This window comes from Drosophila melanogaster, chromosome X (assembly GCF_000001215.4).
Source record: "Drosophila melanogaster chromosome X".
Taxonomy (NCBI): domain Eukaryota; kingdom Metazoa; phylum Arthropoda; class Insecta; order Diptera; family Drosophilidae; genus Drosophila; species Drosophila melanogaster.
Genome location: NC_004354.4, coordinates 13,385,074 through 13,404,737, shown reverse-complemented (window position 1 = coordinate 13,404,737; position 19,664 = coordinate 13,385,074). Strand labels below are relative to the sequence as shown.

Below are 19,664 nucleotides of genomic sequence, written 5' to 3'. Positions count from 1 at the left end.
CTGCGACATTTTAAACGCAATGCCGCTGCGTCGACGCCGACTGCGCAGCAAACTGGTGGGTGGGGTGAGGTGGTGTGTGGTGTATGGTGTATGGTGTATGGCGTTTGGTGTACGGTGTGTGGTGTGTGTGAAGTATTAGGGGAGGGGTGAACGGGGCGCATTCATTAAATGCGCCGCAAAAACAAGCCAGCGGAGCAGCGTTGCGATCACAACAAGATGCTAACAAAAAAAAAAAAAAAAAAGAGAAAAAAACAAAGCGAACACAAAAACAAAAACAGAGACAAAAAAGACCGGCTTCTTGTGCATATGTACATTGTATATGGTGCCCCCACTGCTGCTCCTCTGCTCCGCCTCTGCTGACACTGGCGCTACCCTTTCGCTGAGATCGAGACATTGCGACTGCATGCCCCTTTGAAAAGAGGGTGTGGCCCACAGCGAAAAGAGAGCGGGATATGCAAAACTTACCTATCGTAACTCGGGTATTACCAATCGGATGGTGGTGAAAATTGGTACCAGGTTTTATTACTCATTTTCTTGGCCGTATACCAAAATTCATACTAAAACTTACATAAATGCGATAGTTACAAGCAGCTTATATTTTAACCATAAAGTCATATAGAGTCCATATAGCTTCCCTTGCCGCTATTAAACTCGATGCATTTACTCAGGGCTTAACGAACACTTGGCTTAAATCCATGTGTTAGGGCTTTCCCAATTTTCGATAGGGTATTTCAAGTGTGCCTAGCTGTTCGATTTTATCGCTGTTTGTTTTGCTTTTAGTATTTTGTTGCTGCTGCGGCTTTTCTTGTTTTTGTTTTGCTGGTTTCTTTTTGACTCGGTATTCGGCTCTTTCGCCTTTGTACTGGACTAGCTTTGATATATTCGTGCGTTATCTGGCGACGATTTCCAATCAGAAAATGCTTAGTATTAATAAGTGTTTTGAGGATCCCAGCGATCCCAAGCCCCACAGCACCCCACTAAACGAATCTACGATGTGCGGTGTTATCTTGTTTACCAAAAACGGGGCCAATAACAGAAAATACCAACAAGAACAAGAAACACAACTATACCTTCCATATCGGTCAGCGAATTGTTTTTGTTCAACTGTTGAGCTGATAAAACTGGGCCGAAGTGCCAGCCAAAGTGCCTTGTCTTCGGATGTATCTGTATCTCTAAGATGCATTCGCTGTCACAAGTGTACGCTGTCCGTACAAGGTGGCACAACAGTTGGCACAAAGATACTTGCCACGATAATGGCTCAATAGAGTGCACTACACTTCACTTTTGATCAGCTGTTCATTTCGTGCATTTTCAGAAATTTCGCTATGATTATCCTATAAAAAATAGTTAATTTCTATTGCTAATTATTTAACTTACTAACTTAAAAAGTTGGAAACATTTAATTTTTTATATTTATTTTTGAAAGACGACCTTGGCAGCTGAAAATTATGGCATCGAATTCGTCAGAGGTTCATATGAATCGCGGAGGAGAGCAAACCGCGCTGAACGGGTCACGCCTTCACATTAAAGGCTTTTCTTAGTACCTCGCCAAGGATCGATTTGCTCAATGTATTCACGTTCTGGTCCTTGGAGGCCACGTGGCCGCTGGGCAGTGGAGCCCCGCTCTTATGAGTTTTCTCTACCTGTATTGATTGAAAATATTTTACTTTCACGTCGAAATCAAAAATAGTGACTATTCAAAGAATATGCAACTGTTGTGGGTTAAAGCGCGAAAATGAATTTTTATTAAATTGGAATAGCCGAATATATCAACTTCAGGGTTGCCAATTGCTCCTTATGAAATTCGATTGGAGAATCGACAAAGGAAATCAAATAAGGTAATCAAGGATGCCATTAAATTTAACTCGCACTAGCATTCGCATGACGACGACAGTTTGATAGGGGATTCCAAGAGCAAACTTTTATCCGAACGAAGCAAAACTTAGAGCTTGTGTATAAAACGAAAAAAGTTGCAGTTCGACGTGCCAGATACATATATATATATATATATATCTGGATTAGGATGCGTAAGATGCAAGTTCTAGTTCAGACGAGCGACGGCAAGAAGACGGTTTACGATGTGGATCGCTTCGGAACGGTGGCCAACCTGAAGGCACGGATCGGGCGAGCCATGTCCGTGCCCATGGGCTTCAGTCGGCTGTCCTACAAGGGTCGCGAGCTGTCCAATCAGAGCATACTGGAGGATGTGGGCCATAAGTCCATTCTGGATCTCACCTGGAAGCCGGTCGTCCTGACGCCCAAGCAATTGCGCGAAAAGAAGATTGGCAAGTTTAGCAAGTTCGGCTATGGCAGGAAAAACGATAGTGGTGAACATATGTCTACATTGATCGGCGGTTACCAGCAACGCATAGATCTGGAAAGTGACGATGATGAACTGGAGGCACAGGACTTGACTGAACTCGATTTGTTGTCCCTTAACTCCGATGATTCACTGGTCAACAACCAGACGGAGCTAGAGCCGATTGCTCCATTGAATTTCTCTGGATCTGATTAAGAAGGCTACGAAGAACGACAATAAGCAGTAGACTGTATTAAATAATCTTCAATTCAAATGACTGCGCTCATTTCATTTCAAAGTTCCTTCCAATGATTTTCAAAATACAAGCAGAACGGGTCTTAGAACAAATGCTTTATTTAAGTTGCATTATAAAAAAAAAATTCGAGAATACCACCCATTTACGAATCATTTAAAGTAATTTAAAGTAATTTCGAATTTGTTTACACTCAAGCAAATAATTAACGTCTCATGGCCAATGCCATAAAAATTCTTAAAATTTATGTATTATTTATGGACTGCATGGTATTCCTGAAAAGCTGAACTGTAGAACGAAAGCCATTTAACTCAAAAAATATTTATAAATATAGTTTAAATACATTCAACTGGTTTTTTTTTTTTTTTTTTTTTTTTTTTTTTTTTATTCATGATGATGTTTTTATTATTTGATCAACGCACTGTTACCCATGCGGCAACTTAATTTGATCTGCTTAAATTATTTTATTTTACAATGTGTCTTGGTTACTTAAGACTAACAGATTTTTAATCCTAAAAATGATAGGGAGAATTATAATAGTTGATATAACATAGTAATTATTATTTATTTGATTATTCTAATGAATTTTAAAACTAAGACTTTCTAGGTCAAAACCAGGTTAGGGAGGTCATGAGGGTGGTGATTCAACTGGTAAAACATAATTCGATATCCTGCAACTCTGTGATATATTTTAGCATACTTTTGTGCTGACTATTTAATGAGTTGCCCTCCCCCGTCCGCTACCAACCGATAGATGGCGCTTACAATTCTGTTGAGGTGTCGAACTTTAAATTTCATAATGTAACTTAGCCAAATATAGGATACTGATTGTTTTTCTTTAGTTTAAATGAAAAATGCAAACATATTCAAACTGTATAAGGTTGAAAATATCGTATACTTATCAATAAAAGTGTACGAATAATAACCATTTGCAGCCAAATCGTTGTGAGCATAAGTTCTTGATTTTTGTCATCGTTTATTCATCGCTTGGTTCGCTTATCAACTAGGTGTTACAGATATAGTATACAGCTTGATTCGGGTTTAGTATCTACAGCCTAGGCCTAGGTTCTACTGACGGGTTCAGGTTCAGATTAGCTTTAGTCACAGCTCAGCTCGGCTGCTGCCCTCGTGCCTCTCGTGCCGCTTTTACCTCCAAGAACGCTTCGATCACTTACTCACTAATAAATGCATTTCGCCTCCGGTACGTTTTCAATTAATTCCCGTCACTTGGATGGGGGAATTCTCGATCTCTTTATACTAGTCCTAAAATTTGTAGTTGGTAATTTTACCTTGCTTTCGATGCTGCTTGGAAGTAAAAGCGCAAAAAGACGATTCATAGCTTTAGATAAAGTAAAAAAAAAAAAAATATATATATATATATCTAAAGGCGCACAACTAAAAATATGAAAATAATTAGGGAAACTATAAATAACATTGAACCAGTTGGAATTATGTACAATTCGAATTCCTGACATAAATAAATAAATATACATTTAAATGCAACTTAACGAATCGGCCCTCGACTTATATCCTACTATATTATATAATATATATATATATATATATATTGTACATATCCGATATATGCAAGCATATAGACACATGCACAATAAACGAAACAAATTCGAGCACATTGGCGACCCACAAAACACTTGGCACTAAATCCTACTAATACACGGTACGGGAAAGGGATGCGGTAAGGTAACGGGAAAGGGTAACAGCTCTGGGGTTGGATGCTTTCTGGCTGGGATCGGCTGGGAGATCGACTTAGTCGATCACCACCGCCCACGGATGATCCACCCGACCGTACTGAATGTCGGTGAGCGTTTCGCGGATCAGCTCGTGAACGGGCTTCTCCTGCTCCATGGTGGGTATATACAGATCCTGGCCAAGGTAGCTGATCCTGTTCACGGGGCTAACCACGCACGCCGTTCCCGCACCAAAGAGCTCCAGCAGCTGTTGCAAGAGAAGTAAGTGTCGCATGAGTTTCGTTCGAGGGGGAAATGCTCTGTTAGATTACTTACCCTTCCCTGGTTGAGGAGCTCACAGACCATGGGCATGGTGATGTTCGCCTCGCTAACCTTAAACTTGCCCCACTGGCGGGTCATGCGCAGGATGGAGTCGCGGGTGATACCGGGCAGGATTAGACCGCTCAGCGGTGGGGTAACCAGTTCTTGTTCTGCAAATGACATAGATATATATATATAAGCAATCCCATTCGTTTTGCTGCTGTATTAGACACCAACCTCCTTGATCGTTCACGAAGAACATAAAGATGTTCATGGTGCCCACTTCGGTTAGCTGATGATCCTCGCCGTAGAGCCACAGCACCTGCTGCAGTCCCTTGGCGGCCGCCTCCTTCTGCACATTGATTGTGGGTGCGTAGTTGGAGCCCATTTTGCGATTGCCCACGCCGCCTGGCCAGGCACGAACATAACTGGGATCGGCCAGCAGGGAGACGGCACCGGACGAGCCTGTCTTAAAGTAACTGCCCACGGGGCTGAGGATCGTGTAGAGCAGGGCCGAGTCGGAGGAAGCAACTCCCAGTGTGGGCTGCAAGTCGAAATCAAAACAGGTAAGCTCATGATATTCCAAAGTAGATACGGTTAATTAGATATACTCACATCAATGCCGATCAGTGTGGGGCGGATGTACAAGCTGGCGGTGTCCGTGTGAGGAACCCACTCGGAATCAATGGACAGCAGGCGGGACAGGCACTGGACGAACTCCTTGCCCTCGAAGGTGGGCAGACCGGATCGCTGGGCGGCCAGGTTCATGCGGTTCATGTTCATGTCCGGCCGGAAGATGCGGATCTTGCCATCGACGCCGCGGTACGCCTTCATGCCCTCAAAGAGCTGCAATGGAATGGATGGCATTACAGAGGTGATAAGACAACATCGCACCATTGGCAACAGTCGCTGATTTCGATTTGGGTTCTGACTACACTATATGTACATATATACTATAAATCTGCATGACGTTGCTTCACAAGTCACACGTGCGACTTGTTTACAGAGATTGCGGTCTGGGGACTTGGGGATTACGAAGCGTTTTCAAGTCACGTAAATATTTGCACTCAACAAGGAATTCTAGTTACATTGTTCAACTTTTTTCTAAGCTATGCTTTTTGTTGCTGTTACTGATATGTTCTTAGTGTGAAAACGCAGGACCGATGGCTTACCTCAACGGCGTAGTGCAGGACCTTGGCGGCGGGATGCATCACTAGATTCTCCAGCGGCGTAATCTCCGGTCGCTGCCATCCGCCCAAACTCTTGTGGTAGTAGATCTTGAGCATGTGATCGGTGAATAGGCGGCCGAAACCCAATTCCTCATCGTTGTCCGGCTTGGGCTGCAGTTGCTCCGGTGCGGCCAGTCGCACGGAAATCTGTGAGGCACGGAACTGATGACCCAGATTCTTGTCATGCTTAATGGGCTCCGGGGCACTGGTGTATTGGGCGTCCAGCGAGGCGGTGATCTCGAAGTCCGCCGACGATTTCTGTTGCAACTGTGCCGCTTGGGCGGCTTTCAGAGACTGGTTGCTGCACAACCGGATCGACTGCTCGAGGAAGCGGATCAGGCGATGCTGATTGCGGAAAATATCCTGCAAGTGTGAAAAAATTGAACACATAAGTCGATTTGATCATGCTCTGCTGACAGCTCTTGAAGAGCAAGAACCTTGACCCTATTTAATCCCAATTCCCGAATTGTAAAGAAGTGTAGTTAATGGCACCTTGCATCTCTGAGTATATAGTTTTATACCGAAAACTATCAAAAACAACTAGACTTATTTGACTTTCCTTGCAGAACTATAACTATGTTCTTGTCAATAAAAGCGTTAATTAAATCCACATCGCTCATCGATGATTGTATGTACGTATGTTAATTTGGGTCTAGACCCTAGCCGAAATCGTTGATTTGCCGAAAATGATTTGCACACTAATTAATACTCAATTTGCAAGGCAGACAAAGTCTCGTTTTGCGGCGTTTGGCTTGGACTGATGTAACCCCATATAGTCTAAATTGCAGGTCAGACGAGAAGTCAGCGGTTTAGATTTGATTCCGGCTCTGCTTAGATTCCGAACCTAATCTTCGGTAGCATATTTTATTTGATTACATTTCAGATGGCTGATGAAATCGGCCAAACTGGCGACTAAGCCAAAAAGCTGACAGCCAAAAGAAAAACGCCAAGTTGACATCCATGGTCGCCATTGCATCAGCCAAAAATGTTGATTTAAACTACTCGAAAAACTAGCAAACATGCGCGTTCAAAAACTCGTTCGAAAATCGAAAAACAAATGAAACGAATATGTCGTCTATAAGTCTGACTGCCCATAGTACTTATCGCTGTTTTTTTTCTTTTTTGGTGCGAAGCGGTATGGGAAGCGATAAGAACAGGCCATAAATGTCCAAAATAAAGTATTAATGGGCTCTATTCTATTTATACATAAGTGGTCTGGAGCGCTGGGAGCGTGTCAGGTTGTTCGAAAATAGTCTACCTATAAAAAAAAAAGTGTGTAGATAATCCATCTACCGGATCTCGAAGCATCAAAACTTTTTTAGTCCCCAAATATTTGCTTATAACTCAAATGGATTTCTATTTTTGGACAACCACTTTCAAACTGGCATAGTTTGGAAACAAAGAAAGATTTTCGAATCTAAAAAATAACATTAAAAATAACCGATTCTTTGCAATAGTTACTTGATATGCAATAGTGATTTTTGCTTAGATTCGTTATAACTTTCTGCCTTTTTGGATTGATAAACAAATCAGGGTAATAATTCCGATTTCGGCCTGTTGCTAGCCTATTAAAATTTTTATTTCTTGTCGCCGCCTGAGATTGTGAGATGATAATGATCGCTTTTTGCTTGACTTTTGATTACAAACCTTTGCGTTAATTGCCATTTTGGTCGTCATCTTGTTGAATTTGGCTGCGAAATCTTCTGTCTCGTTACTTTCAGAAACTTTTGGATTTGGACTCGCTTTGCTGCTCTACGAAATTTCCGTTTTTTTTTTTTTTTGTATCGCTCGTTTAGCGTCTCTTGCACTCGCACTTTGCCGCACTTACGCGAACTGACGCGTTAAATATTGTATTTCTTGGTTCTAGTTTAATGAGCAAGGAACTGCTGCACTTTGCACAGTAAAAAAAAAATTCTTAAAGCACGCAGTTGTGTTTTATTTCGGTGTATGGATTTACTTTCTTTTTTTCTTTCTACAGCCCTTCTGCTTCTGCTCTTTTTCTTTTCTCAGTTCGATCTTCACGGCACGAAGTCTCTGCAAGAAATGAGCTCTCGCCGCCGTTATGGTAATATATATAGCCGATCCGCGGTGCGCATGTGTGTGTGAACGAATCGTACGATTACCGTTCGAGCGCCATTTTAAGAGAATTGCACAGGAATGGCCGCTAAGAGAGCGCAAGAGAGCATACACTGCGATAAGAAGTGTGCATATATGTTGAATGGAATTATTTACTTGCAAAGAATTATATATTGAGATTGCAGCCAATGATTGTCAGCTAAACCATCTCTAAAATATATTATGTGCGGGCAAATGTCAAGCAAAAAAAAAAAAAATGAAAAGGTGAAGTTTTTGCAATAATCTATTACCTGTAAAAATAATAAATATATGAATATAAATAAAATTGAAATATGCAAAAAGTCAATAAACATCATTGTTTTTAATTGCAAACGATTTAATTAACGTATTTGTTTATAACTAAGTCTTACTTTTTAATGGCAACACAAGTAGGTGAGCATTCTGTGAGGTAAGCCCATTAAAGCAACTGATAATATTTATATGCATTGAATCTGGTTTTTATCAGTGTAGCAAAAACTTAAGATGCCGAAAATCGAATGATTTTTTTTGGCTCCCTTAGCGAATCTCTTGCTGTTTTTCGGCATTTCGGGTTTCATACGATCGATCGGTCGGCTCAACTTGTTGTTTCTGCCCCCGCTAAAAGGGGGGGCTATGTTGCTGGGTGGTGAGTGGTGAGCGGGGAGGGGAGGGGGCGTGAAGCCCATGTATACCCCCCATGGGCTGCGTACTTATTTGGGCGCAGCGATCGGCGATTTCGGCCGACATCATGGGTTTTGTTTTTTTATTTCTCGTTTTTTAGCTGCCTTCTCCTTCTGGCGTCGCTTTTTTTGCTTCGACAATTTCGGGCAATTATTTTTGCTAAATTTGTCAGCTTTTTTGACATTTTTGCTCCGCCAAGTTGAGTTTGGCTTCTCTTCGGATTCTAGTTCTTTGTTTGCGTTACCCCAACGTGTGTACTTTTCCATTAAAAGTGAGTACACAATGAAATAGCTACAATGGGATGTCTATATTATATAGTAAATATACTATATACATACTTGGATTTGTGTCCGAAGAACATAAGTTTGAGATATGTGAATTTAAGTAATACATTTTTTGACAATTTTAGACTTAAAGAAACTAATTCTAAAGCTTATATTTGTTTTGGCCCATTTAAACTGCTTTTAGATCGTAAGTTTACAAATAATAGTAAGTTAGTTACTTTTTAAAGATATTAGATATTGAAGTAGATATTTTTGAGTAGCATCCTAATAGATTATGGCCTGGAAATTTAGGTTTTTTTACGACGCACATATGGTATCAGTATATTGAATACTTCCTCCCTCACTTCCTGCTACCTGCCGAACTTCTTGTTCTTTTTTTACCACGCAAAAATATTGGATGGGAAATGTGGAAAACATGACGTGCACGTTTTTTATTTCCCTGTTTTTTCCAGCCCGTAGTTTCCCAACTGATAAGGCTGCTGGGAATTGGATTTAGATTTGAATTTGGCTGAGTTACATGGCTGTGTGCTTAGACGATTGTGCAAAACAGATTTGAGCTGGGCACAAACAAAAAAAAAACACACACACACTTGATCTGACACCCATGTAATCCTGGCTGATGCAATATCTAAATTAGCTACATCACAACCACTGCGCTGATAAGAGAAAAATCAAGTTTTCTTGGGCATTTTTCACGCCATGTGCCGCCTGGCGCTTAAGAGAGCTGCGATCTCAGTTGTAAGAGCTAAATTTTACACGATTCTCTTGAGGTAATTGTAATGATAATGCTGGTCTAGATGCTTCTGCCTCACTCTCCGTCTCAGCTGGCTGATAAACAAATAAATTAGTGGCTTTCAATGTCAGTGGACGCGGTAGGATAGTTGCGGCATCGCACTCGGTCACCCGGTGACCAGTTTGTCGCCTGGTCACTGGGTCATCCGGATATTCGACCTTGTTGTTCCCTTCCAAAAAAGGACCTTGAAGGGTTTTTTTTTTGGGATTGTTCCTATGCTTATCCAAGGTGAAATCCTAAACTGGAGAATGAAATATCTTTAAAATGATACATGTAAAGGGAATTTCTTGGAACCATAATCATGCTTTTCAATACTTTTACTTTTAGAACAGCAAGCGCAACTAAAATGCGGCGAATTTTTTGAGCGCAATCAACAACAACAGCGGATTTTGGTAAAAAGACAAACAACTTGATAAATTGTGAGATTTTCAGCGAACCACGTAAGACGAAGCAAAAACAAGTCAAGGTGCCGTTCACTGAGAGAAAAAGAGTTGTTTTGGGTGCGGTCTCTTGGTAAAGTCACTTCCATTCGAAGTATTACTTTATAATTAACCGACTGGCTAAACGAGAGCAAAGGTCATTGAACCCACTTACATTGTTTTTGTGAACGATCAAGGACGCATTGAAAACGTAAGTGTTTGAGTGTGTGCGATTTAGTATCTGTGAGATGGAGGGGTGTGTCATGTATCTCGCTCACTGTGTGTGTGTGTTTTGGAGGCCCGTTCGCTGAAACGGGCCCACTTTTCGTACAGATACAGATACAGATACAAATACAGATGCACAGATACATACAGCCGTGCGCAAAATAATAGTATTCGCAATCTCGCAGAGAAGCATAAGTATCTATACTTTCAGTATAATCAAACTATTTATTTATTTATATCGGAATTAGAATAAATTTCTTTGAATTTTTATTTATTTCTTTTCCTAATTTTGCGAACAATAACAATATTTGATAGTTTTAGTGCAACCAAAAGAACTTTTATTCTGCAACTGTCGGTATGTATCTTAATTGATCGCGTACCATGTGGCGTATGCGCAATATATTAGTTAACCGCTGGTCACCTTTATTTTTCCCCGGGGATTTGGTTGACTTGTTTTCGCCACAAGGCGTTACAATCATTCTGTTATTGTTATTGTTTTGATGCCTTTCTGCGAGAATTTGTTTTCGTTACCTTGACGGCTGACAACCGCGTCATCCGAGCGTCTTGTTATTTGTGGCTTAATCTCGTAAGATACACACATGCCTTCGAACTGTCGCATTGGAGAATTTATACCAGTCTGACCCCCCCCCCCCCCAAGTCGCCAATTAAATTGGCCAAAGTTACGCACTCGACAAAGGGAGCATTTGGGGGCCAGGGACGAAGCATTCGGTGACGTCAAATCAGAGTTCTCAATTCGCAAAACCTACTCGCTTTAATCGCACCCAACTGTGTCGAGGTAATTGGAATGGGTATTGGATTCGAATCGATCACGCGTCGCGATTCGATCGCAGGAAAACGCAATTCAAAATACAAATATTCAAAAAACAACTCGATGCAGTAAAGGGTTCACAGACCACAGACCGTCGCATTGCTAATCGATCGTTTGATATTCAGTTCCGAACCTTGCAGACTTTTATCAAACCAAATTCCAGCAATTCGAAATTATTATGATTACAAATTTAAGCTCTTGCAGCTTATGCAGTGCATCCATATATTTCGAATAATTCTAGAATCCATCTATATACATATGTTCACCAACTGCAGTTTAAAGTTAAATTATTTATATTTTTATAAATTTCTTAGATTTTTCCTCATTATATATTCAATTATATTTAAACTGAAATGCGAAAGTAGTTTTCAGTTTTAGACCGATTTCTTGCAGTGTTCATTGTAAGCTTCTATCTGAGGATGATCGTATCTCCTGGGGTGGCTTATCGACCCATTGACGTCAGGGCCCGGCACACGCCCACCGAAAACGAGGCACTGGCTCTATGGCGTCTATATGGTTTATAAGTTATCAGTTAGCACCTCAGCTGCTCCGCCTGGTGACACTCCCTCGTGCGATCACAAGATACACGTTTCCGGCGCTTTGGCTATCACAGGAGTTTGGTCAGCCTAACGTCACGCCCACCGAAGAATGAGATACACCATATAGATAGAGATACAGATACAGATACAGGAGCACATGATCGCGATCGTTTGGTCGGTGCTGGGTTTGATGAATGCGGTTTTATCGCCACTGAGATAATACTACCCATCCCCCGTTATAATCATTCATGGGCAAAACAACAGACTGATAAGGCATTTAGTCATCCGCTTTGATTACATATCCGCAAGTCATTGTCGGATATGAATACGGATGTCAAACGGTGGTAATTGATCAGGCGATTTCTTTGATTTATTTGCATATATTCGTCTGAGCGCTGTGAATTAATTTCGACATTTATTCGGCTCTTATTTATTTTTATCATTCGAATGCGTCGAATTTGGATATTCTAAATGCGATAGAATAATTCTGAGGAGTGGTTATAATGTTTGCTTGGTATTTAGCAAAAAAAAATGTTATATAATGCATTTCAGCAAGCAAATATTATATGTGAATAAATCAGAGCTCTTCTTTGATCAATCATTTACTCAAGATCTTTTAAATGAATCGTAAATTAATTATAATCAGCATTTCTAGAGATAGTTTTAGTTAAGTTTTCACGCCCAGCAAAATAAGGATCATTGATCTGCTCTGCTTGTACCTCCATAATAATGGCTCTGATTTTTGGCCAGCACATTTTGGTGGAGCCACACAGACAAGTGGATATTGCCATATTTATGGGATCCAAAGAAACGTGGGCGTTGGCAAGTGATTTATTTGCTTACGCGAGCTTTCTTTATATTCTTGTCCGCATCGGCGAACACATTTTTTACTGCTCAAGGTCCCAGGCCCCTTTAGAATTTTCACTGCCGATCTTTGGCATTCAAAAATAGCGCCAGTACCAGCGAAATAAAAAGAAATGAAGAGTTGTGATTGGGGGGGAAAACACACACACACACACGGAATTTCTGGTGTTTACCAGCCGCACCGACTATCTCTCTAATTGATTTGATTTTCTTTCTTTTTGCTAACGCATACCCCCACGAAAATATTGCTTACGCTTTTTCAAGGTTGGGGTCGGTAGCAAAAAAAAAAGAAAAAGAAAAAAAAGCACCAAGAAATATATTATGAAAATGGTAGATAAGAATGATAAAGCCATAACGCTTTACGATCCTTTTAACGATCGCGCTTTATGGCTGAATTCGTCACTAAGTCGCGTGCTGAGGAGACAAGCCCCCATTTCATTGGAGCCCCAATTAATCCCAAAAAAAAATGAGTATTATGCATTCGATTCATAATGCTGAATGGTGTTTATTGGCGAGTCAGCGGCACGTGTGGCTCTCCAAGTGAAAAACACAAAAAAAAAAAAGCGAACACCAAGAATACACCAGTAGTTTTATATGTAAATGTATATTTGTTTTATGCTCACATATTCGATTCCATTCTATTCTTCGTAATGCTTTTACTTTTTTGCCAGCTTTTGTTGTCGCCATAAGAAACTTTAAGGGTATGTTTAAGGGAATATAGGGTATTACACTTGATAAAAAAAAAAATATTAAGTTCCATGTGTATTTAATACTAGCTAAAAGCTAGAAAGATTAATTAGGGGTATAACTCAAGCAATCTGCATTCGTTACAAGAGAAGTGCGACGACAGCAACCGGAAATGCAACAGATCGTGCATTTCCGTTTCTCCGCACAAGTAGGCTATACTTTTGTGCAGAGCCCCTACGAATCCCCATTTAACCATCGCTGAGTACCAACTAGTTGATCATCTAAATATCTTGCCATACAAATGTATGCTAAAGAGTTACACACACACACACACAGAATGACAATTCACTTGCGCGTGGCTGCCCGGCACTCGAATTATACGAAATAAATAAAAAAAAAGAAGGGCGGCGAAAAAATGTGTAAAAAAAGCGAGCGAATAGAAACGAATAACATGGCACCATGCAAAATGTGCCTAGTTGGCAGAGTCAGTCGATGAATCCGTCAAACCGTCAGATCGCCAGATTCAAGTGTCCAATTTGAGTGCCATACAAACATAGATATCGAAATACATACCACCATCGCGATCTCCAGGGGCGAGTGTGTATGGGTTGTGGGCTGTGGCACCTGTTCACCAGTTGCGCAAATTATATATACATACATATAAGATATATATATGTATATATATTCACGCTCTTTGCCCGACGCGACTCTTTGGCTCTTTTACAGTAACTTTTCGCGCGTGTGTTGCTCTCAACGTGACGCTCATTTTATTTGTTGCTTATATAACTAGCTTGCAATATGGCCATACACAGCAAGAAATCTATCTAAAATTATATATTCTATATATGAAAAACCAAAACTAAGGCTCTTCTGACTAAGTAATGATTTTACCATATTCTTACTTAAAGATATATTTTATAAATATTTTATATGATTTAAAATTCCAACATTTCTCTCTCTCTGTACGTAGGTTCTGCATCTGTATACTCGTATTTTTATCATTACTGTGAGAACCACAAGCCACAAGTGGACGAGCCCTGGTAATCGACCAATCCGCGAGCTCTAAACAATGGCCATGGATTATCGCACGCATTTATGCATGATGATGACAGATGACGCAGTGCGTCAGGAGATATGTTCCAAGAAGACTAAGAAATGAAACCAATTAAATACGGATCACCACCATCTGCTGCAAAGTCGCCGTTTTGATGCCCCAGGCTTTACAAATCACGTATACGCAGCGTAAACGTGAGTTATTATAGATGGAACTACTTTCTGATCTAAAGATTTATTTTCATTGCAATATATACAATATTCTTGTTGTTAAAATAAATATCAAAATTAAATATATACTCCAATAAATATTTCAATTTCTAAGGTCATTTTCTTTGCATTATAAAATCAATTCAAATGCAATTTTTTGTTCAGACAAACTCTAATTTTAAATTCAAATCAAAAATTCCAAACGGTATCGATTCTGTTTTTTTTCTTTTGTCATTTTTTTGCATCATGCGGCCCCAAACAAACAAGATTAGGTTGCTAGGTAGCAAGAAGAAATCGAGAATTAATCTTCTCAGTCTGAAAACTGGTTCGAAAAGATTCCAACTGGTCGTGGCTGCCAAAAGATACATAAGTATATGCAAACAAATAAGTAAGCAAAATTCAAATACATTTTAAGCGAAATACATTCAAATCGATGCGAGGCGAAGACAAGAAACTCGGAATTTATTCAACTTTTTTTGCCCCAAAAAAAAAAGGAACTCGACTTTGTTGCCATCCACATGGCATTGAATCGTATCTTTTGTTCGCTTAGTTCCATTTTTTTTATTTTTTTTTTTTTTTTTGGCAACTTTCATTATCAATGTCAAGCACAATTCTAATTAAACACCCTCGAAATGAAAAGAGAAGGAAAACCAGATAAGGTCTGTGACAGTTGCTCTCTTCATTAATGGATATGAGAAGGAATCTAAAAGAGCTCCCGATCTTCGATAGTCGTTCCCATGAAAGTGGAGGACTGGATGACGTGTTGTCAAAATATTTTCATGATATGATAAGAGTCTTTGAGATGTGCCTCTAATCAAATCCTATATATATTTAATAAAAAACTTCAGTTTGCTTGCCTTTTAGCGATTAAGATTAAGTAACACCACAGTTTAATGATACATTTTCGTATTTTATTTGATAAATGTACACGTTTTTTGCCAGTGTTATCATCTCTCGCATTGCTAATTAATTTCTATGAAAGTCAAATCGCCAAAATGGGCAATTCGTGTGTTCACTTATAGAATAGAATCCCTCACGTGTCCATCTATATTTATAGCTATACATTTTCTAATGATGCGTCCACTGGCTTCCTATCACTGGCATGGTTATTTTTCCTATAAATTATTTTAAGACCGCTGCCAAGCAGAGCTTATCAGGTGAAAACAACTGAGAAGGTAGGCTTGGCATCGCCTCCAATCTCAACGCATCACATCGCATCGCATGTTTGTTAGCCCGACTGTTGCTACAGGGAAAATCTTATCGCCTTTGACGAACTGGACGTGCGTCATCCGCACGGGCTTCCTTTTCGCAATTCCATCTCTCTGTTTAGTTCGTCCTCTTGTGGCTAAGCCTCTCCACTCGTTTGCCAGCCGACAAGTGCTACCAAACTGGTTGGTAATTTACAATAATTCACAATTTGTTAGTCTCTGTACACGGGCTCGTCTGTATTTACAAGGTTTGCGATTTGGTAACAAATAGTTACAAGGAAATGAGGAGGCTGGCCAGAGGCTGGCGCTGGGTTAGGGAATCTTCTTCAGATGCGAATGCGACTGTTTGTGCTTAACCTTCGAGGTCAGCACATCGTAGCCCAGGCTGATGATGTTGTCGTAGAAGATGCGGTAATGGGTGGGGATCCAGTAGAAGTTGACGAACTGCGCCACCGGCCACACAGTCCACTCGGCGGCGTACAGCTTCCAGGCCTTCTCCTTGATCTCCTCCCACACTTCGTGCTTGGTCTTTTGCTCCAGCAGACCCAGCGTGACGAAGAAGGCACTGATGTAGATGGGCGAGCAGATTAGCTGATCGAGCACGATCTTCTTGGCCACCACGCGCATAGTGCGTCCAGGCATCCGTTTGTCCAGCATCTTGTACCAGTAGTGACAGATGACGCCCACCGTCACACCACTGATGGCCATGTGGGCAGTGCGCGTGGATTCGAAGCGCTCGATTTCGCCGCAATAGATTTCCAGGTGCTGTTCTAGGACGTCACCCACACAGCTCAGGGTCAGCGAGATGCCCACGTTGGTGAAGAGGAGGAAGCGGCTACTGAATGCACTCGCATGCCATTCCCGCAGCTTCTGAAGCGCTCCAAAGCCGATGGTGCTGGTGGTGGTGCTGCTGCCTCCACCGGGCGCAGCTCCTCCGGCTCCTCCAGTCGCGCTGCTGTTCCGTGGCCAACTCATTCGCAGGCTGCGCTGGCCGCGAATGGCTCTGGACAGGATTAGGCCACGGGCCGGGCAGCCACGCAAGGATTGCATGCTGTCCGGCACGGATTTCTAAATCTTAGAGGTCGGTTGTGTTGTGTTCTTCTATTCGCTAGCCGGTTATGCGATATCTATATGCCCACCATTTGCGGGCCTTCCATTATGTTAGCGGTATAAAAAAATTTGATGTTCTTTCGGGGTTCTGGAGTTAGCTTAGAAAGTTATACACATTGTTTTTCGAATTTTTTTGCCTGATTTGACTTTTGAAAGGTTGTTGCAACAGCAACAACAACAACAATCACGTGTAGGGAACAGCTGTTACGACGAGGGCTAGTTGGCTTAAGTTATCGATAGTTTAACAATCGTAGCCAATTGAATTTTAAAAAATTTAAATAATAAGCCCTTGATATGTTAAAGACAAAAAAGATATCAAAACAACTTAAATTTGTAAAAAAAAAGTGTAATTTTCAACAAAGAATTTTAAAAGAGACCGATAATGCCTTGCTTGTCTGGTTGAAAATATTCGTTTGATATATAAACAATAAAATAAAACAGAAACGTAGCACAAATGACCAATACTTAATAAATTCAAATATTTTGCAATACTCTATTCGCCAGCCCTAAGTCCACTTGTATTCGATAGCCTTGCATCGATAGCGCAGAATGCAGTGACAACCCTAGGAAGCATTCCACAGTGTTTTGTTGTTTTTTTGTGCAAGCGACGCATTAACCGTGTTCTATATACAAATCGGGCATATATATTTATATATATCTACCATATCGGATTGCAAAGACCCCAAAGCTCAAGGAAAATCCCCTGACACCGGACACCTGACCAGGATTCCCCAAGTGGAGTCATCTTCAAACAGCTGTGAAAAAGGTACTGCGTTGTCGTTGTTATTCCTGCGTTTCGCAAGTGGAGCCCAAAATAGCAAAAAGCGCATCGCAGATATATTTATAGATAAGGAGTATTACAAGGCCAGGTAGTAATCGAAACTACCCGTATTATAACCCGCATTTGATAGGAACAAAGGAGGAGCACAACAAACACACGCATACACACGTACGTACTCGGGAGAGCGAGCGAGACGGGGTGCGACCAGAAGAGCGAGTGAGGTAGAGGAGGGAGCACAATGGGACGCATTTTCTTGGAACATCTTGGGGGTCTGAAACTCTTCAATTGCGCCCAATGCCACACGAACCTGACCAACCGCAGTCAATTGATCAGTACCCGATTCACAGGCGCAACAGGTGAGTCCAACAAGTGCTACAGACACATTATGATTATGCAATAATAATCCAATCGAATGCCCACAGGACGCGCCTATCTGTTTAAGCGTGTGGTCAACCTGACCTTCAGCAACATCCAGGAACGGGTCATGCTCACGGGTCGCCACATGGTGCGCGACGTTATGTGCAAGAATTGTGGAGCCAAACTTGGCTGGATGTACGAGTTCGCCACCGAAGAGTCACAAAAGTGGGTAAACGCGGATAGGCAGCTTGTCACTAGGGATTCTGGGTTATACAAGTAGTTAGTAGTTACTAACTTCATGTGGAAGAAATATCCTTTGAATGAACTTTCTGCGACTGCCACCACACAAGACATCTTACTAATGCTCCAATTTATCTCTTAGATACAAGGAGGGTCGCGTTATCCTGGAGTACGCCCTGATCACAGAGGCAGAGGGCTTTCCGTCGGAGGCCGCCACCACGAGTCATTGAGCCGATTGAATATACAGCCGGAAAACGGGAACCACGCATTGGCGAACCTTGTGTAGCCCTAAGTATTGAGTAGATGGCCACAGGCGATGGCCTCTATGCATTAGACCTAGATTAGAGATCGCCGTAGTCGGCTCCGGTGTTCGGGATACCGAAGACCGATATATCGGTTGCACATCCGCCACGGAGCACATGCGACTACGGCCCTGTCTTAACGTGACTTAAACGTAATTGTAGGCACATCTAGCACGTAAGCAGCTGCGGCGCCCAATTCTACCATTTAAATGTCATGAGGCTGAAGTGCTAAAACGAAAAAGATGGGCTGCTACTCAGCTGGAACATATTCGAAACTGATGATCCACACTTGTCTTTTTCAAACAAGATCTCTAGGCCGTAATCAATCAGCAATAAAGTACCACAATAATCGAATAGTAGATAATAATCGTCGGGATTCCGTCAACGCGTTTCTTTACTCAGCTATTTTGACAAATGCAGGAAAATGCATCATCTCAGTTGTCTAAACTAGTTAAGATTGTTTGTAACAGCTATAACACCTAAAGTTTGCCAGTCTTTTGAGCCATGGCCAGTGCGTTCTCGTGGGCAATAACCTGGAACTCCTGGAAACGCTGCGAGACGCGTTGGTTCATCTTCAGATACTTTTCCATGCAGTTCAGCGAGCACTTCTCCTGTGAAATGGATGGGCATATTGAAATCGCTGATTTCCACATGGAGCTTCCCCACGGGCACTCACCTCGGAATCCTTAACATCCCGCGTTGTAAAGTCGCGTATGCAATCTGTGAAGCACGTCTCGGACAGTTTGTTGTAGGACATTAGGAAGTCGGAAAACTGAAAGTTAGAACCGAAAACATATCAAATGAAAACCACATTGCATCACTTGGCACCGCCGGTCCTTGGCATGAGATGGTATCTTCGTGTCAACTCTGCTTACCGTCTTAATTTGATCCTTGTCCAACTGATCGATGGCTATGTTTTCCGGTGTCTTAGCCATTTTGTTCTGCGATATTTTATTCAAAATTGCCGAAACGAAAAAGGGCCAATAATAATGTGCCTATATAATAGGGACAGCTGGGTGTGCAGGGTTGCCAGATGTTAAAAAGCCATTCCGTGTTCTCGACTTATCGATATGTTATCTTTTGAAGTATGTTATGTGAAGTATCTGGTTCGGCCGACTCAAAAATTAACCACATCTAGTTTTACTCTTAACATCGGGTATATGAAATTAAGCAAATGTATCCATACATAAATTAAGGT

At 41.3% G+C, this 19,664-nt stretch overlaps 5 protein-coding genes and 2 long non-coding RNA genes across 10 annotated transcripts, besides 1 other annotated feature; 3 read left to right on the top strand and 4 right to left on the bottom strand.

The window, feature by feature from the left end:
- Window positions 1–1,874: 1,874 nt before the first annotated feature.
- Window positions 1,875–2,899, top strand: CG12725 (uncharacterized protein). Its single transcript, NM_132657.2, has one exon. It carries the CDS (start codon window positions 2,024–2,026, stop codon window positions 2,513–2,515), a length of 492 nt encoding a protein of 163 aa, NP_572885.1. The 5' UTR covers window positions 1,875–2,023; the 3' UTR covers window positions 2,516–2,899.
- Window positions 2,900–2,902: 3 nt separating this feature from the next.
- Window positions 2,903–3,194: a mobile genetic element.
- Window positions 3,195–3,513: 319 nt separating this feature from the next.
- Bcat (Branched chain amino acid transaminase) lies at window positions 3,514–7,839 on the bottom strand. The gene is made up of 6 exons (NM_132656.2): window positions 7,438–7,839; window positions 5,734–6,153; window positions 5,177–5,407; window positions 4,799–5,105; window positions 4,577–4,731; window positions 3,514–4,508 (listed from the first exon to the last, which is right to left on the bottom strand). The coding sequence occupies exons 1-6, from the start codon at window positions 7,465–7,467 to the stop codon at window positions 4,320–4,322; spliced, it is 1,332 nt and encodes a 443-aa protein (NP_572884.1). The 5' UTR covers window positions 7,468–7,839; the 3' UTR covers window positions 3,514–4,319.
- A 537-nt stretch (window positions 7,840–8,376) lies between these two features.
- On the bottom strand, window positions 8,377–8,908 carry lncRNA:CR44621 (long non-coding RNA:CR44621). The gene has a single exon (NR_123897.1). It is a non-coding gene; the product is annotated as a long non-coding RNA:CR44621 (long non-coding RNA).
- Window positions 8,909–14,177: 5,269 nt separating this feature from the next.
- Window positions 14,178–14,503, top strand: lncRNA:CR44620 (long non-coding RNA:CR44620). The gene has a single exon (NR_123896.1). It is a non-coding gene; the product is annotated as a long non-coding RNA:CR44620 (long non-coding RNA).
- A 902-nt stretch (window positions 14,504–15,405) lies between these two features.
- Window positions 15,406–17,175, bottom strand: CG1662 (uncharacterized protein). 2 transcript variants are annotated; one of them, NM_001298280.1, is made up of 1 exon: window positions 15,406–17,008. In NM_001298280.1, the coding sequence occupies exon 1, from the start codon at window positions 16,724–16,726 to the stop codon at window positions 15,989–15,991; it is 738 nt and encodes a 245-aa protein (NP_001285209.1). In that variant the 5' UTR covers window positions 16,727–17,008; the 3' UTR covers window positions 15,406–15,988. The 2 variants fall into 2 exon arrangements, with proteins under 2 accessions (NP_001285209.1, NP_572883.1); NM_132655.3 differs by having other exon boundaries at window positions 15,894–17,175.
- A 145-nt stretch (window positions 17,176–17,320) lies between these two features.
- Ype (Yippee) lies at window positions 17,321–18,824 on the top strand. Of its 2 annotated transcripts, NM_132654.4 has the most exons (4): window positions 17,321–17,552; window positions 17,698–17,923; window positions 17,990–18,149; window positions 18,307–18,824. In NM_132654.4, the coding sequence occupies exons 2-4, from the start codon at window positions 17,806–17,808 to the stop codon at window positions 18,392–18,394; spliced, it is 366 nt and encodes a 121-aa protein (NP_572882.1). In that variant the 5' UTR covers window positions 17,321–17,552; window positions 17,698–17,805; the 3' UTR covers window positions 18,395–18,824. The 2 variants fall into 2 exon arrangements, with proteins under 2 accessions (NP_572882.1, NP_001033841.1); NM_001038752.2 differs by having other exon boundaries at window positions 17,990–18,824.
- A 20-nt stretch (window positions 18,825–18,844) lies between these two features.
- Window positions 18,845–19,528, bottom strand: Tim9a. Of its 2 annotated transcripts, none has more exons than NM_132653.2 (3): window positions 19,342–19,528; window positions 19,143–19,238; window positions 18,845–19,077 (listed from the first exon to the last, which is right to left on the bottom strand). In NM_132653.2, exons 1-3 carry the CDS (start codon window positions 19,399–19,401, stop codon window positions 18,946–18,948), a joined length of 288 nt encoding a protein of 95 aa, NP_572881.1. In that variant the 5' UTR covers window positions 19,402–19,528; the 3' UTR covers window positions 18,845–18,945. The 2 variants fall into 2 exon arrangements, with proteins under 2 accessions (NP_572881.1, NP_001285208.1); NM_001298279.1 differs by having other exon boundaries at window positions 19,342–19,473.
- Between the last annotated feature and the right edge of the window lie 136 nt (window positions 19,529–19,664).

What these genes read in the sequence shown, in the direction of transcription:
- Tim9a (NM_132653.2), bottom strand. Translation starts at nt 19,401, where the DNA reads ATGGCTAAGACACCGGAAAACATAGCCATCGATCAGTTGGACAAGGAT. An exon ending in ACAAGGATCAAATTAAGACG is followed by an intron (nt 19,239 to 19,341) that starts GTAAGCAGAGTT and finishes TCTAACTTTCAG; the next exon opens with TTTTCCGACTTCCTAATGTC. An exon ending in GGGATGTTAAGGATTCCGAG is followed by an intron (nt 19,078 to 19,142) that starts GTGAGTGCCCGT and finishes TCCATTTCACAG; the next exon opens with GAGAAGTGCTCGCTGAACTG.
- Bcat (NM_132656.2), bottom strand. Translation starts at nt 7,467, where the DNA reads ATGACGACCAAAATGGCAATTAACGCAAAG. An exon ending in CCACACTGATCGGCATTGAT is followed by an intron (nt 5,106 to 5,176) that starts GTGAGTATATCT and finishes TTCGACTTGCAG; the next exon opens with CCCACACTGGGAGTTGCTTC. An exon ending in CTTCGTGAACGATCAAGGAG is followed by an intron (nt 4,732 to 4,798) that starts GTTGGTGTCTAA and finishes TGTCATTTGCAG; the next exon opens with AACAAGAACTGGTTACCCCA.
- CG1662 (NM_132655.3), bottom strand. Translation starts at nt 16,726, where the DNA reads ATGCAATCCTTGCGTGGCTGCCCGGCCCGTGGCCTAATCCTGTCCAGA.
- CG12725 (NM_132657.2), top strand. Translation starts at nt 2,024, where the DNA reads ATGCGTAAGATGCAAGTTCTAGTTCAGACGAGCGACGGCAAGAAGACG.
- Ype (NM_132654.4), top strand. Translation starts at nt 17,806, where the DNA reads ATGGGACGCATTTTCTTGGAACATCTTGGGGGTCTGAAACTCTTCAAT. An exon ending in CCGATTCACAGGCGCAACAG is followed by an intron (nt 17,924 to 17,989) that starts GTGAGTCCAACA and finishes GAATGCCCACAG; the next exon opens with GACGCGCCTATCTGTTTAAG. An exon ending in GCCACCGAAGAGTCACAAAA is followed by an intron (nt 18,150 to 18,306) that starts GTGGGTAAACGC and finishes TTTATCTCTTAG; the next exon opens with ATACAAGGAGGGTCGCGTTA.